At 43.2% G+C, this 15,581-nt stretch overlaps 1 protein-coding gene across 6 annotated transcripts in view; it reads right to left on the bottom strand.

Moving 5' to 3' along the window:
* myo1b (myosin IB) overlaps positions 1 to 15,581 on the bottom strand; it is a 64,880-nt gene that overhangs the window by 8,032 nt on the left and 41,267 nt on the right. For 4 of the 6 annotated variants that reach the window (XM_039817186.1, XM_039817189.1, XM_039817188.1 and 1 more), the window contains 14 exons: positions 14,657 to 14,804; positions 13,549 to 13,667; positions 12,994 to 13,080; positions 12,650 to 12,715; positions 10,115 to 10,219; positions 7,974 to 8,036; positions 7,321 to 7,521; positions 6,805 to 7,031; positions 6,024 to 6,224; positions 3,835 to 3,928; positions 2,291 to 2,440; positions 2,076 to 2,144; positions 1,371 to 1,457; positions 838 to 924 (listed from right to left, as the gene is read on the bottom strand). In XM_039817186.1, coding sequence (XP_039673120.1) covers positions 838 to 924; positions 1,371 to 1,457; positions 2,076 to 2,144; positions 2,291 to 2,440; positions 3,835 to 3,928; positions 6,024 to 6,224; positions 6,805 to 7,031; positions 7,321 to 7,521; positions 7,974 to 8,036; positions 10,115 to 10,219; positions 12,650 to 12,715; positions 12,994 to 13,080; positions 13,549 to 13,667; positions 14,657 to 14,804 — 1,704 coding nt within the window. The remainder of the gene's footprint in view (positions 1 to 837; positions 925 to 1,370; positions 1,458 to 2,075; positions 2,145 to 2,290; positions 2,441 to 3,834; positions 3,929 to 6,023; positions 6,225 to 6,804; positions 7,032 to 7,320; positions 7,522 to 7,973; positions 8,037 to 10,114; positions 10,220 to 12,649; positions 12,716 to 12,993; positions 13,081 to 13,548; positions 13,668 to 14,656; positions 14,805 to 15,581) is intronic. The other 2 variants (XM_039817191.1, XM_039817190.1) reach the window with 1 other exon arrangement.

Raw genomic sequence — 15,581 nt, forward strand, 5'->3', positions numbered from 1 at the left:
CGAGAGCTTCATAAAAAGAGGTGGAGCAAAAAGAAGAACTAAGAACAAAGTTTGCATACAACACACAATAACCTTTAACAGCATCTATGAGTCATCAGCAGGCTACGAGACCTTGAAATAAAATTTTGATTATCAACAGCCAGGGGTATGTCAAATGATAACGCTGGTGAGTAAATGCTGATAAGATGTTATACTTGCTGACTACAAAGTCTGCACAGTGGCTTTGAATAAACACAGCCACAGAGAGTTTATAAAGTGGCAACATATGTGCCATAATGAGATAATTCCATGCTTATGTATTTCGCTGTCAGCATAGCAGTACATTAAAAAGAGCCACCTCAGCATGAGCCAGAGTAAATAACACAGTGAAAAAAATAAAGAAATAAACAAAAAAAATCATGTGTGGTGGGCACTGCATGGTTGAACTAATTAGATTACAGAAGAGGACGGACACATTTAAAAAAAAAAAAAAAAACACCACATTGGATAGAAACCAAATCGAAGACACACAAATCTAAAACACATGAGCCATGTTTGAGATACAGCAAAGCGGGTTTCATGTGTAGAAATCTATTTTTTTTTCAACAATTAAAAACATATGAAGACAATCCTACGTGGAAGAGCTACAAAACAGAAAACAGGACGAACAACACGAGGGGTGGTGAGGCACATCAATCAGGCCAGTGGGTAACGGAAGGGCTGGGATCGAGGTGCATTCAGAGGGGCTGCTACTCTACGAGGAGGCTTTCATACTGGGAATGGGACGGGACGGGACATGGTGGACAGGGGTGACGAGACAGCTGGGACAGAGACACACTCCGGCTTGGGTGGAAATACCTTGGTTCCCTGCCAGTATGCCCAAATTACTGTCACAGCGCGTTTATTCCGCGCTTCTTGTTTTAGACGCCTCAGCTCCATCCGAGCCTGGTGGGACGTGGTGGGGCGTTCGGTAAAGGCAGGTTTCGAGAAGAGTGAGAAGGAAAAAAATACATAAATCAAAAAAAAAAAATAAATAAAGAAAAGTAAAGTGAAAGAGGAGAAGGTGGGGGGGGGGGGTGGGGGGTGGGGGGCAGGGGCGAGAAGAAGAGAAGTGGCAGTTGTGTGATCAGCAAAAATAATAAAAAAAAAAAAGAAGCAGGATTAAAAGGGAAACATCAAGGATAGCTTTGTTAAAGAACAGAACATTTTTGGAAAACTGTTGGGCAATTTGACAGCAACACTGCATAAGATTTAAAAAGATAAATAAAATCAATTATTAAACGGTTAAGATTTCAAGAGCAGTCGTTCCCCACCTCTCCAAACATGAATGTAAAAGCCTGTATCAAAGTCAGGCTGATGCTGCACTGAGGTAAAAAGCTGACTGTCAGTACCTGGGTGCCGTGCCAGAAGGCCGAGATGGTGGTCACCGCCTCTTCACACCTCTTCTGATACTTCAGCTCTCTCAGCAGTTTGCGGGCCTGGTGGGAAAATAACAATTCAAATTTCAATTCCATTTTATTTATAGTATCAAAACATAACAGTTAACTCAACACACTTCACAGATAGAGTAGGTCTAGATCACATTCTATAATTTACAAAAGACCCATCATTTCCAATAATCTCCCCCCTCCCCCCGCCAAGAGCAAGCATTTGGTGCAACAGTGGCGAGGAACATCTTCCTTTTAGGTAGTGATGGTCCGATACCGATGCCAGTATCTAAAACGCTGGTATCGGTATCGGGGGAAGTACTGGAGTTTATGCACCGATCCGATCCCACGTAATAAAGCCCTAAAGAAAATCTACGTTAAAGCAGTTTATTTACGTTCTTTTTCTGTTAAACTGACTGTCAAACTGGAGAATAAAAGAACGTTCTGTGGCGTTCATCGTTTGTGTTTGTTCATGTTTTACAAAGAGTTTAACCTGACACAAAGATAGAAATCCTATCACATCCATACAGGGATAGTAGTATACAGTTGTTAAAACATAATAAAATATAGGACACACTGGTATCGGATCGGTACTCGGTATTGGCCGATACGCAAGTTCAGGTACATGTTTGTTCTGAACAGAGGGAATTCCCAGGAAGGTGCACACACCTGCCATCCTCTGGTGTAGGACTGCACCACAGTGGTGGCACTCTTGATCTTCTGGTATTTCTTTTCTTGCTGTGAGATGGAAAAGAAAAAAAGAAAGAAAGAAAAAAAAATCAACGATAGGGAATAAACTACACTTCAGGCATCAATGCATGTGTTCAGTTCTGCTTTTGTGTGTTGATCGTGAGCATGGCATTTTCCTCCATCAAGAGCCTCACCGCATATCGCCGGTACCATGCCGCCACCACTATCTGACTCTTTTTCAGCAGCAGGAAGTGGCTGCGGCACTTCCAGCCACGGTAGATCTTCTGAATGAGTGTGGCCAGGTCTTGCAGGCATTGCCTCCTCCTCTCCTCCAGGAAGAAGAGCTGCGGGGGGAAGAGTAGGAAGGAGACTGCATGAGGCAGCAGGAAAAACACCCTAACTTACAGAGTCCTGTCTGTTGTTAAAGTTGGCAGGTATCACATAGTTTGGCAAGCACAGTGTCTTTTTAATCCCTGCAATAAGGTCATAAATAAAGTCATAAAAAAGAAAGGAAAAAAAAAAAAAAAAAAAAGGAGGTGAAAATTTAAACATCTCCCTCTATGAGATCAATGGAAATGTTTGTCTTTTAATCTCACCAAATACTGATTCAGCGATATCAAGTACAAAGTCCAATCTATCTGCAGGTGGTGAGGACATTTTATTTTCCTGCTGCCACCCAATGCAATGTGTTCATCTGCAGGCAGCCCGTCTTGGGTCTGTAGTAACGTGGTCAGCCACGTGTCTTGCTCCAGATCTCTCCAAAACGGTGACCGCAATCAGCGTCACACCTCTGTCATTACTTCATAAACGGGCTCTAAACATTTTAGATCAAAAACCAATAAAATGGCATCACTGTAAAATTATACAGAATACAATCTACTGAATTTTGACAATTTTATATATTTTGCTTTTCTTTTTTTTTCTTTTTTTACTTATTTGGTTTGATTTTGTCTAAACACATTACACAGAGAAATAATGGCCGGACCACGACAAGAGGAGCAGCTCACCAGTCCACAATGTGCAGAACTAATTTTGGTCAATCCTCCCGGTCAGTAAAAAGGTGTACACTTCTTTATCCGCTCAACTTAAATCCCAAACAGACGTCCTAAGCACCTTGCTGTGACAATGTTACAGGGATTGCCCCCACGATAATTAAACAATAAAATAAATAAAATTTAAAAAAAGGAGGCGTGGCTGCATTGGATTATCAGCCAAAAGCAATAATGTCTGCAAACGTGGATTCAAATCCACTCAACTAGACTCTTATGTAGTGATTTCGCAGCTGCAGATATACAAGGCAGATAAGTTGATCAGATGGAGAAAAAAAAAAAAAAGCAATTATAGAAGAAGAAAAATTCTCCCACTATGAGATCATGTTATTCCAAGCTTTGTTGGTCTTTTTACTGGGTGGGGAGAAAGTCCATTCTAACGCTGCAGGCTTGAGCAGTTGAAGAGCCTGAGTAAAGAAGCTCATTTCCCATGTTAGATGGGGTGGCTAAGTGAAACCATGTGGGTTTTTTCTTCTGGTGGTTGCATGCTAATTGCTGAAGTGGGGGGCTCCGAGAGCAGCCCACCCTGCTTCACAAACATCTTACTGTGAGAAAACAGGGGCAGCTGAGCACACTGGATATAGACATTCAAACACAGCTTGATCTACCAGAGTACACAGCAGTGTACAAAACCTATTTAAAAAAAAAAAAAAAAAAGGGAAGCAGGGCTGCTTTTATCCGTTTTCTACCGTTCTTGGGTTCCTGATGAAGATCTTGGAGCGTCCGTAGGAGAACTCTTCTGCTGGGACCGGGAGGTCGGCCATCAGCACCTCCACTCCTTCCCTGTGGGAAGCCAGAAAGGGTCAGATGGGCCATCCAAAGCACACTTGACTTTTCAAGTGGCCATAGAATAGAAGAGAATACACTTGTCCCAGAGGGGACATTTGTCTTGGACATAGTGCTACAGTCTGTTGCTTCACAACATAAACATGTAACAACAAAAAAAAAAACAGATTCTAAAATCCAAATATAAAAATCAATATAAACATGCGATCAACAAAGCGTCCTAAGACACAAAAAGGACACAGACACACGACAGCATAGACAACACAACATCCTATAAGATCATCCAACACGTGGAGGTAGTGAGGAGATTTTGGACACAAGAGAGAACAGAAGAGAGCAGCACTGAGGATGTAGAGTTTGAGAAACAGACAGAACCAATGATTAAAAAAAAAAGGAGAACGAAACAAATCCAGAGAAACATGTGGAGGGAGGAAATAAAGGAAACCACACAAAGCACTGAGGGATGGCTGAACAACGAGATACCGACGTGTGGTAGAGCAGATAGGAATCTGTGCTTTTACCAGCACAGAGGATGAAAGACGCAAGCCTGGCCGATACGGAACGGAGACAGATAAGGCTGAAATGTCTCAACATGCTAAGGTTCAGGGAGGGAACGGTTCATTTCTGCTAAACAACTGGTCCAGTATGTGACAAGACTGCGGATAGTTTCTGAGAGGAGTTTCACGTGGAGTGAGCAAATACCTGAAACGGTGTTTGGGTGTACTGTATGTAATAATTAAGTTGGACACTAGCAAACGCATCATCATTTAAAGGGCTCAGATTATGCTCATTGTCATGTTCCTAATTGTATTTAGAGGTTGTACCAGAATAGGTTTGTGTTTTTTTTTGTTGTACTGCACATTGCTGCAGCTCCTCTTTTCACCCTGTGCGTTGAGCTCTCTGTTTTAGCTACAGAGGGAGGCATCTCACTTCTATTCCCATCCCATCGTTGTTGGGAGTCACACATGCGCAGTAGCCAGGTAAGCACTGCTAGCCAGTCAGAAGCGTATGAGTATGAGGGCGTGCCACGCTAGCAGCTAGGCGAGCATTATAACGTGTGTTACAAAGTGACGCACGTTCATCTCTGAAGTAAAGGCTGGACTAAAATAGAGCGGTTTGGAGCAGTTTGTGAACAGTGTTTTCTGTTGGAGATGGTAAGTCCCTTTGGGGTAGACTTTGGGCTTTTTCACTTTTTAAAGCTATAATGTGCACAAAAAAGATATATAACACAAAGGAAAGGGGGGAAAAAAAAAGCCAAAAAGCATAATATGAGCACTTTAAAAAGATTTATGTCTTTAGGGATACATGTCAGTACGTAGGGTTGGGCATCGAGAACCGATTCCTACTTGGAATCATTTCAAAAATCACGATTCCAGTAGAATCGTTTCTTTATTGGAATCGTTTAGAGGATTTGATTCCAAATCCGATCATCGCTTCCCAATTTAATATGCGCAAGTTCTGGTTTCCGTAGCGGCCAGGCGCTTGCTGTGTTGCAGCCTTGGAGCACAGTAAGCAGCGCTCTAGTGTGGCTTTATTTTACATTGAAAAAGCCACCACTGAATCAAAATGAAACTTTCCTCTTATTTGTGAAAATAGGCATGTGACCCGTTTCAACTCCACCCCTGAAAGAATCGGAATCGAGAATCAATAAGAACCGGAATCGAAGGGTAGGATCGGGATCGGAATTGGAATCGGAATCGTTAAAATCCAAACGATGCCCAACCCTATCAGTATGTGTTGGGTAAACCGTTAAGTTCAGCTGATTATTTCCCCCCCCTCCCTTTTGAACCTTTATTTATCCAGGGAAAGCCATCTGAGCCCTTTCCCAGCAATAACCTGTTTCCACATTCACACAGCTCCTGACGGTCTCACCTGGGAGCTGACCAGTCCAACTGCAGTCCATTAGTGCTGGTCACAGTGACCCCCCCTGGGAGTAGTCCCAGGTTCAGTGCCTTAGTTAAAGACACCTACGAGCATTTTTCCACATTTTCTTTTTTGGCAACTTTCCAGTGACAAGCCCCCCTTTTCTCTGCTCCCCCCTCCCCCTCTACCCCACAATTAGTCACTGCGTCAGCATAAACACCACCATTACCTGGCGGGCCCTCTCCAATGGGGCCAGGTCCGCTTGCAGAGCATTTTGTAGCGTTCCAGGCACGGCTCGTAGGCCTGGCGGAAGGCGTAGCCCGCTCTCCTCACGCGGACGTTCTCCATCAGGCCCAGGTAGCGCACCTGATGGCAGACCAGAGAGTCGGTGAAGATGTGGGAGGCCTTCTTGTCATTGGGCTTGATGCACCTGGGAAGCAAAGAGAGAGAGAGAGTCTGATACGCTGCTCGTCCATGGAAGAACATTTACCTGAATGGATTCTAGAGATACATAGTTGACATTTTATTATTAGGTCACAGTATTGTAATGATACCATACTGACAGCGATAACTATTTTTAGAATGACTAAGGGTTGGGTAGATATTTCATTTAAGTAACCAGACCCACAGACCCAGACCCACACACACAGGTTTGCGGCACTATCTTTGTGGGGACCCGTCATTGACATAATGCATTCCCTAGCCCCTTACCCTAACCTTAACCATCACAACTAAATACCTAACCTTAACCCTTACCCTCACCCTAACCATAACCTAATTCTAACCCTAATCCTAAAACCAAGTCTTAACCCTCAAACAGCCCTTTAAACTTGTGGGGTCCAGCATTTTGGCCCCACAAAGCTGTCGGGACCCCACAAGTATACTGGACTCCCGGTTTTTGGGCCCCACGAATATAGTTAAACAAGAACACACACACACACACACACACACACACACACACACACACAGTAAAAACAGATAAAGTCTCCGTATGAATGACAGGACTTTACCGGATGTAGTTTGGGTTCTTGGTCTGCAGGTTCTTCATCAGCGTCCCCACTGACGCTCTGAACTGGAACCCAGCTGTCGGGGGTCTCTTCAGGTTGACTTTGGTGGGGTTGCCCTCAGGGAACAGCTGTTTCATGAGGCTGTGGTTGGCCTTGTACATGGCCTGCGACAGGTCCCGGTATAACAGGTCGTTGTTCTTGTCTACAAAGCCCTCGGCACGGTACAGCACCTTGATGTGGGAAAAAAAAAAAAAAAAAAATACTATAAATTACACTTGTTACAATGTTTTCTTCTCATAATGTAAAGAAGCACACCTGAACAAAAACTCCTCTTGCTATTTTATTTCAGTTTTTAATACTACCGAGTGCAGGTCAAGAATTTTATTGTCTGACCAGATGCATAAATTCACAATTTTACAGTGCCGTCTATATCTGGTCAGTGTTTTTTTGCATTCCCTTTACAGCGCTCCGCTATGACTTATTCCTTGTGGTTGTGTACATAGACCAATGCCCGGGTACCTTGCCGGCGTAGTGCTGGATGCGGAAGCAATTGTGTGGCAGGCTGTGGTCGGTGAGGAACTTTGAGCTCTTGCTGAGGCGGCTCTCAAAGTGCTGGTGTTCAGCGCAGATGGTGTTCAGTTTGTCCAGGAAGGTCTCGTCGGTGACGGTGCCCGGCCTCAGGCACTCCTCGTCCAGCATGGCCAGGATGCCATTTTGGTGCTGCACGTAGCAAGGTGGGTAGACATCAAACAGGTTGTGTTCAGTACTTGTGCGTCACATTGAATATTATTCGGTTACATTTTACTTGAAGGCATCTACATAAGACCGTGCCATGACACGGTCATGAACGAGTCATAAACATTATAAACCGGAACATTTATGACCCAACGCCTCTTTTAGTAAGTGTCATTCAGTTGTTGTCATGACAAGTTATGGTTAACGTTAGAGTTAGCGTTAGGGTTCATGGGTCATGTGTTCATGACAGTGTCATGTCACTCGTATGTAGATACCTTCAAGTCAAGTGTTAGCCATTATTCCTTGTTACTGGTCTCTAGCCATTGTTTTTCGCCGTGTGCAAAAGCACTGGCGAAAAGTGCTACGAGAGCAGCTGGATGCGAATGTGGCTTCATGCTTCACTGGTGTGCGTGGTCTCTGATAACTGGGGGACTTACATTCTCAATGAGGTCGCAGATAATAGCGTTGTTGAAATATTCAATGTTGGTCCACTCGATGCCCTGTAACAAAAGAAATTACGGTCAAAGGGGACAATGTTTTTTTTTTTTTTTTTTTTTTTCCTATCTTGAGCTAACAAGACATATTTTCCACACCAGCAAGACTCAAGAATTTAGAGGTTCATGAAACTGCTTACGTGTTATTTCGACACAACACTCGGGGCTTTTTTAAAAGGAGAAAGGGGGGGGTTTTTTTATTTTTTTTTTTTTTTAAAAAAAAACACCACCTAAAAAATTATTTTTTTTTTTTTGTGGAGGGGGGGGGGGGTGTTATTTGTTGTTTGTTGATTTCATATTAAATGTTTAATATGTTTATGTATGCACCAACAGCCAAAGCAAATTCCTCATAAGCGCTACTCACTTGGCAATAAGACCCCTTCTGACTCGGATTCTGAGATGCAGCAACAACCGAGCACACAAAGACACAGCGTGCCTGCCTTTCAATTTGATCAAACCTCAACCGTTTGTGAAAGTGTGATGCCAAACATAGCCGATGCCTAGTAGCCACAGTGGATGGCAGTCCCAAACCAGAGTTGTTCAGTAGCAGCTCATTTTCATGCGTATGCTCTGTCTCCTCTCCGTTTTGGGACATCCTTTCTTTGTTGCACACCGACATAATCTCCTCCAGGCAATAGTAACTCTTGTGATTGAAAACAGAGACAAAGCATCTCTTGTGTTTCCATTTCTGTTCATATTGTTCGGGAAATGGGTCATTTTAATTCAACAATGCTGGACACAGAAAAAAAAAAAAAAAAAAACTTCTTTAGATTCTACTGACATGTCGGATTCTAAAGAAGAATCAGTGCTGGACAGTTACTCCACTAGTGATGGGTAGGAGAAAAAAACAACAACAACAACAACAACAACAACACTGTTTTGTCCACAGTCTGTTAATTCTGGGCTGAATGACTGGAGAACATTATAATATATGATTCTTTAATGGGTCTCTAGCTCTAACCTCAAACCTCATATGTTTTACATCGTTATAAACTGAGGTTATACTCAGCCTAGACACATTTATATCACTAGCACTTAGCATTTACATGGGGAAGCTGGGCCTAATGAGAACAAATGTCCTGGCAATACTAAATTGGCGAGGCCCCATTAGAGTTCCAGTTATCATTCCTTATTTAAGCATTCTTTCATCACAAACTTCAGTGCTGTTTTTATTATTAAATCAGTCCAAATGTTGCTACATCCATCTTCATAGCCATATTTGTCCTTGCTGGGTTGTTATTTTCACTAGGCCTTCTCTCCTGATCTGGCTCTTCCCATCATCTGAGTTAGGACAGAGCGAAGAGGCTTTCTGGAGTGTTAAGGGAAAACATTCTCCATCTTACCATCTTTAAAAAAAAAAAAGAAAAAAAGAAAAAGAAAAAAGAAAAAGCAGCCACTTTCCCTTGAAAAACCCACATCTCATTCACAGCTGCTAATGGGGTTGGGAGCATAGCTAAGGTTGATGTAAGCAATGTGACAGATATTTCGAGGGACAGTGGGGGGGGGGAATAGGTGTGGCTTAAACTGACGGGTGACCGGTCAAATCTGATTGGTGGTCCTCCCTCCTTCCTCCAGCGCTGTGGTATTTTCCCATGCAGTATACTGGATTGAGGCCAGGAGTGGAATATCATTGGTGGTGGTGTGTTAGTGGGGAAGGGGTGTGGGGGTCACCACTGCAGCACTTAGCATACATAGGGCTCTGAAAACAAACAGAGCGTAAAAGGCCCACGACGGGGAGTGTTTACTCTCGCTGGAGTGAGGGATCACTTCCGTCGCCGGGACTCCACCGAGGGGAGACGGGGAGAGAATAAACCCAAGAGTGTGATGGACGACGGAGAACGGGATAGAAGGGCAAGAATGCTTTCGAGGTTCAAACAGATGAGTGACGGGAGGGACGGTCAACACAACCGATTGAGTGCCGACGGCTTGAATGCTGTAGACGTACAGTTGCAGGTTAGCGAGCGTTTCCAGGGCTACAGGATAGGCTCCATGGGTAATTTATCCAACTGTCCACTACCAGTCCACTCAGGAGTACATGGAATTTGTGTGCGTTGCACGTGTGAACGCTGACTATACAAGCTTACCTCTCGGACGTACTCCTCCTGCTCCTCACGCAGGGTCAGCTCGATGAAGATCTGCTGCAGCTTCTCGTTGCAGTAGTTGATGATGAACTGCTCAAAGCTGTTGTCCTGTGGCAGCGGCAGCAGCAGCGGGAGGAAAAAAAAAACTGTTAGTTCCAGCCATTGTCAACATGTGGAATTATGATGGTGCCTGTTAACTCAAGGCTTTGTTTTTTTACTACAAAAAAAAAAAAAAAGAGAAAGCTGAACTTTTCCATATCCGTTAAATCTGTTCAATTTTCAGAACTTCTAGAAACTTTCAGAGCTCAGTTCTCGTTCCGGCTGTTCTTCACAAACCACCGCTCCTGCTTTATTTTTTCCATTTCCCAAAGCTCTGACTGCATTCTTTCTTCCCTGCCAACATTCATAAGCACGGCCACATCTTTGCCCACTTTTGCCGTTTCCATCAATTTCCTGCAGTGTTTTCATTAAAGAGGATGGCCGTACCAACGCAAACTGATGAGGAGGGCTTACAGTATGTTTAGACACATTTTTTTCTTCAGAGAAGGTTCCTGGAATTTAGATTTAGTATGAAGATAAGATTTTGTGAATTTGATCTGAGGGCTACATCCACAATGATGCAATCGCATTTCCAAAACGGTCAAACTCACTTGGCCATGCATTAGTCTAGCAAAGTGTCTGAAGTTACATCCAGTTTAAGAGAAAAACCTCCCTTCATCTCATCTGACTGCAACATCCATTTATTTATTTTTTTTTTTTACTGTGGAGGCAGACTCTACATTTTAAAAAGCAGTACATCTGATAAAAATACCGGCAATAATCAGCCTGAACAAACTATGACCTGCAGCCTACTCCTACCTCGTCACGTTAACAACCATCCCTGGACAAACGCATAATCAATCTGGACAGTGAACTACTGATACCAGTACATTTTGCCGATGCAAGCTATGATAATAATCCCTTATCAGAATAAGTTTCTGTAAGTTGTCACAAACTTCGTTAAACATTGACCGACTGTTAACGATTTAAGAGCCACAAACATTTTTACTCCCCGCATTTCCCAATTATTACGGTTGTCAATTATGACCATTGAGTGGTGAGTCATTCTTGTTGGCGGATGGCCCTATTGTGTGCCGGGTTAGGTTAACATTCATTTGCTAAGAAAAGGACACAACAGTGGTTAGAGAGCAGCAGGTTTAGTCTGAGAGCTCGGAGTGAAGGACACAGCAAGGTTTCTCAGTGACCAGGAAACGGAACACATAGCCTCAAGGAGATCGGTTATTAATGTTAAGACTTCATTTCCTTTTACCGAGAAACCAAAAGGTTGTCTTCACTCCTAGTAAACACACACACACACACACGCGCACACGCACACACACACGCACGTCATAGCTTGTCTATACCCGAGTGGCAGCAGACAGCAGCCTGAAATATGACAGACTTGTGTGGTAACCCTAAAATATTTCAGCTGCAGCTGAGTCGTTTAGATTGAGGAAGCCACCATCTTTAAAACTATGTTTGAAGTTAATGGTCCCATTCCTCGGAGGCGTAGCCCCAAGGTAGGGGAAAGTCCTTGAATTTAATATTATGGGTTACATGTTTTAATCAACAACATATCCGGTGGGGTAGGGGGAAGTACAGTGGCTTGCCATACTTACAGGGAGGACTGGCCCATAATGGCATTGCTATCATTTTTTTGCTAAATCGTTTCAGCTGCGTGGCTGTATGCTGCACACCAGGAGCCCTGAAATCGTCTTTTATGGGAGGAGCTGAATTAAGTGGTGTAGAGTTTAGATCGCAGCATGCACACTGGCACAGCACACAGGCCGGTGCAGGTGTTACTTACTCCATCCTGGTGACCCAGACACAACACAACAGTGAGAGGAGAGGAAGGACTTGAGAGTGAATGCGGTGAACAAGCAGGGATATCAAATAAAGACATGAACATATTGTGGGGAAAAAGGGGACTGAAGGCATCAAGCAACAGGACAAGGACAGGTTTTTTTAAACCTCTCATTTGGGCTATGCTGTGCACTCAAAACTCTGCCGTGCATGTGTTTGCATACACATACTTGCATGCACCTTGTCGCCCAAATGGCTGGTCCCTATGTAATTAACATAATGGAACATACAGCCCATACCTATTGCTGTACTGTGCAACGTAGCTGAGGTATCAAAGACATACCGTTTTCTTTGCCAGTCAGCGTAACATGTATATGATGTGTTGTGCGTTTCCTTTGGTGTTTTGAGCAGTTCTTTACGTTGCCATTTGTCTACGGTGAAATGCTGACTTTAAAATGTTGAATTCCCCTGCCCCAAAAATCAAAAAAAAAAAAACTATTTCACCCCTGGCAGCAGTAAAGCTGAACTAATCGGATCTGAACGTGGTTTTATCAGCCCTCACTTCCTGTTGATAAGCCTCTCACAGGTACCAAACCACGCATGCAAGCAGCCTGGGGCTGAATCATTTAAAATGGAATAAAAGTGTTTGGGTGGTCAGATCCTGTGCCTGTGGCTTTATTCTGCCTTTTGTCTTACCTCGAAGATCTCAAAGCCATAGATGTCAAGCACACCCATGACCTTGTGGCGAGCTTTAGTTTGTGCCTGCAGGGAGACAATATTTACATTATTACAAATACGCTATGAAGAGTTTAACTTAGTATGAAAAATATTGCAAAATTAAAATGTTATAATTGATTACATCAACCGAAAGAAAAGCAAAATACATTCATATATATAAATAAATATAAACGCACACACACACACACACACACACACACACACACACACACACACACACACACACACACACACACACACACACACACACACACACACACACACACACACACACACACACACACACACACACAAAAACTTACTTTAATGCTTTCGTTGATCCTGGTAACTAGCCAGCTAAACAGACGACTGTAGAGATTTTTGGCAAGGGCGTCTCGGGCATAGTAGGCCTGTAAATAGACTCACATTACTAAAAAAAGTACCATTTCAATTTCACTTCATCTCATAAGCAAACACAGAACCATGAAAGGTAACAATGAGTGGCAACATTATTCTGAGGTAAGGGTCTCTGAAAAGTCTCGGAACTCTTCCTCTTCTGCTTTTTGGACACAGCCTCCCACGCCATAAGAACAGTCTGAGTGAACTCACTCACCTCCCAAATATGACCTACATTTAACATTTCCTGAAGGAATAAGGCTCATCTATAATGGAGAGGTTTTCATGTAGCACTGACATGGATGAGAGTAGGCAGCCAGAGGAGCAAGTCAAGGGGAAGTCATGGCCTGTTTAAGCCCTGTAAGTCTGTGTGTGTGTGTGTGTGTGTGTGTGTGTGTGTGTTAGTGTTAATGTCAATACAAGTAGGGCAGATACGCATTGGCATAACTGGTGCAAGACAGATTTGTAACCATCCCTCTGACCTGGGCCACGTTCAGGGTGGTGGACACTTTCTCCAGCCTCGCCTCCACTGTGCGATAGCTGAACGCTCTTTCCAGCACTGACTGTTCGATCCCCAGCAGCTCACACATCTCCTTCAAATCTGCAAAAGAAATAAAAAAAAAAGAAAAAAATAATAAAAAAGGAAATAATAAGTATGGCCTTGTGACCATTATTCTCATTCTATATTTTATGTTGCAGCTGAACATAAAGCTGGTAGATCAAATGGATGTTTGTGTAGTTTTTTGAAAATTGAGATCGCCACGAGTGTGTTCCCACGCTCCCTCTTTCTAGTGAAACATTTGTTGGGGGTGATCACTTTATTGCAATTGGAAACTTCTGGGGATTATATGCTAAATAATTATTAACATCAAACTATCATTTTTTTCCTCACCTTTTTTTTTTATCTCAATACATTTGAATTAATGTAATTAGGAACAGGATCTTTTTTTAGTTTAGTTAGTTTAAGCAAAACATTAAGCACCTCATGTGCTATCTATGGACTACATAAATATGGTTCTGACGATACAGTGATTACACTGGTGGAGATTGAAGACCGCTATAAATGAACTGAAAATGGGAGCGTACAGATGCATGCAATATGATGATAGCAACAAGCCAGTGATTCATATAGAGAGGAAAAAAAGAGATGCTTTTCCTCAGCAAAAGTGGCACTAAGATGAATCATGCCACTGTCATGGAGGGAAATATGTAAATGTAATGTTTGCCTAAAGAGAACGCTGTGGGAGTAAGGACACAAACAGCTTGTCACGCAAATCATAAAACTCAAATACAGCATGTGTTAGGTGAAGATGGCTGCAGGAGAGATCAAAGCAGCCAATAGGGGGCAGTGGCTCAACATCAGGCCAGTAGGGCATGTGGGTCAAAAAAGGTTTAAAAATGTAAAGAATGTTCCCAATAAATACAAATAAAATTCCTCAGCTTGTCTGATATTTATCGGACCATGAATAAACACCCAGCTCGGTTGCTCACGACTACATCGTGCTGTCAGTGTATCAAAATGAGGCCGGATGTGATGTTCTTATGAAGGAGAGACTCGTTGCTTGCCGTTTCGTCGTCCGCCAAACTCACCGTTTTTGTCTTTGATGCGGCTCTCGTCCGTGCCGTTACAGCGCGACTCTGGCTTGAACTCAATGTCGCCGAGCTTTAGCACGGCTGCCACCAGCTCCAGCACCGACTGCACCTCGTCCTCCATGAAGCCCACGATCTGCATGGCATTCTGGGGGGGGGGGCAAAAAGGAATGAGTCACAGATCAGCTGAGGTTGCTGAACTTTAATAAGAAACATGGACAAAAGGGTTGCAAAAAAGGGAACTAAGCTATAAATGTACTGTAACGTCACAGTGACTACGACTGTGCAAAGACCAGGTCCCCGTGTCTTTCTAACCTCGAATTCAGACTCTCTATTCTCTATTTTGAAGGGCTCCAGAGAGCATGCATTTACACTGATTTACAAATTCCATGCGTGCCAAGAAAAGAGGAGACACTCATAAATCCAGAAAAAAAAACCAAAAAAACCCCAAAAAAAAAACACACACATCATCAGCTCAATCTACCCATGAAAATCTGCAAATTCCCCAATTGACTATTCAAATGTCTGAACTGAATCCAAGTCCATCATACAAGTGCTAAATATGAAACCATTTCCTTTACCAAGCGAACAAAACGGCCAGTTAATGAAGTGCTTTATTGTGTAACAAAAACCCGCGGCTTTACGTTTCTTGTTTTAAGAGGCACTGAAGGGTTTTCATATTTGTTGAAACTAAACCCCATAGTGAAGTCTAATTTCTAAATGTTAAGCTTAAATGTTAAGGAGGGAGGGAGGGAGGGAGGGGGGAGATGTGGCCATTTTTGGCTTCATAACAGACAAGGCCATGTGGAGGGGACTCATTGTTTAGTGGGAATGTCCTCACGCGTTTCCGGCGGTGAAACACAGCTGTACGGGGGAATACTGTGAACGCTCCATGTGAGGGGTGATGAGAAGCAGGATGTGAAAT

This window comes from Perca fluviatilis, chromosome 12 (genome assembly GCF_010015445.1).
Source record: "Perca fluviatilis chromosome 12, GENO_Pfluv_1.0, whole genome shotgun sequence".
Classification (NCBI taxonomy): domain Eukaryota; kingdom Metazoa; phylum Chordata; class Actinopteri; order Perciformes; family Percidae; genus Perca; species Perca fluviatilis.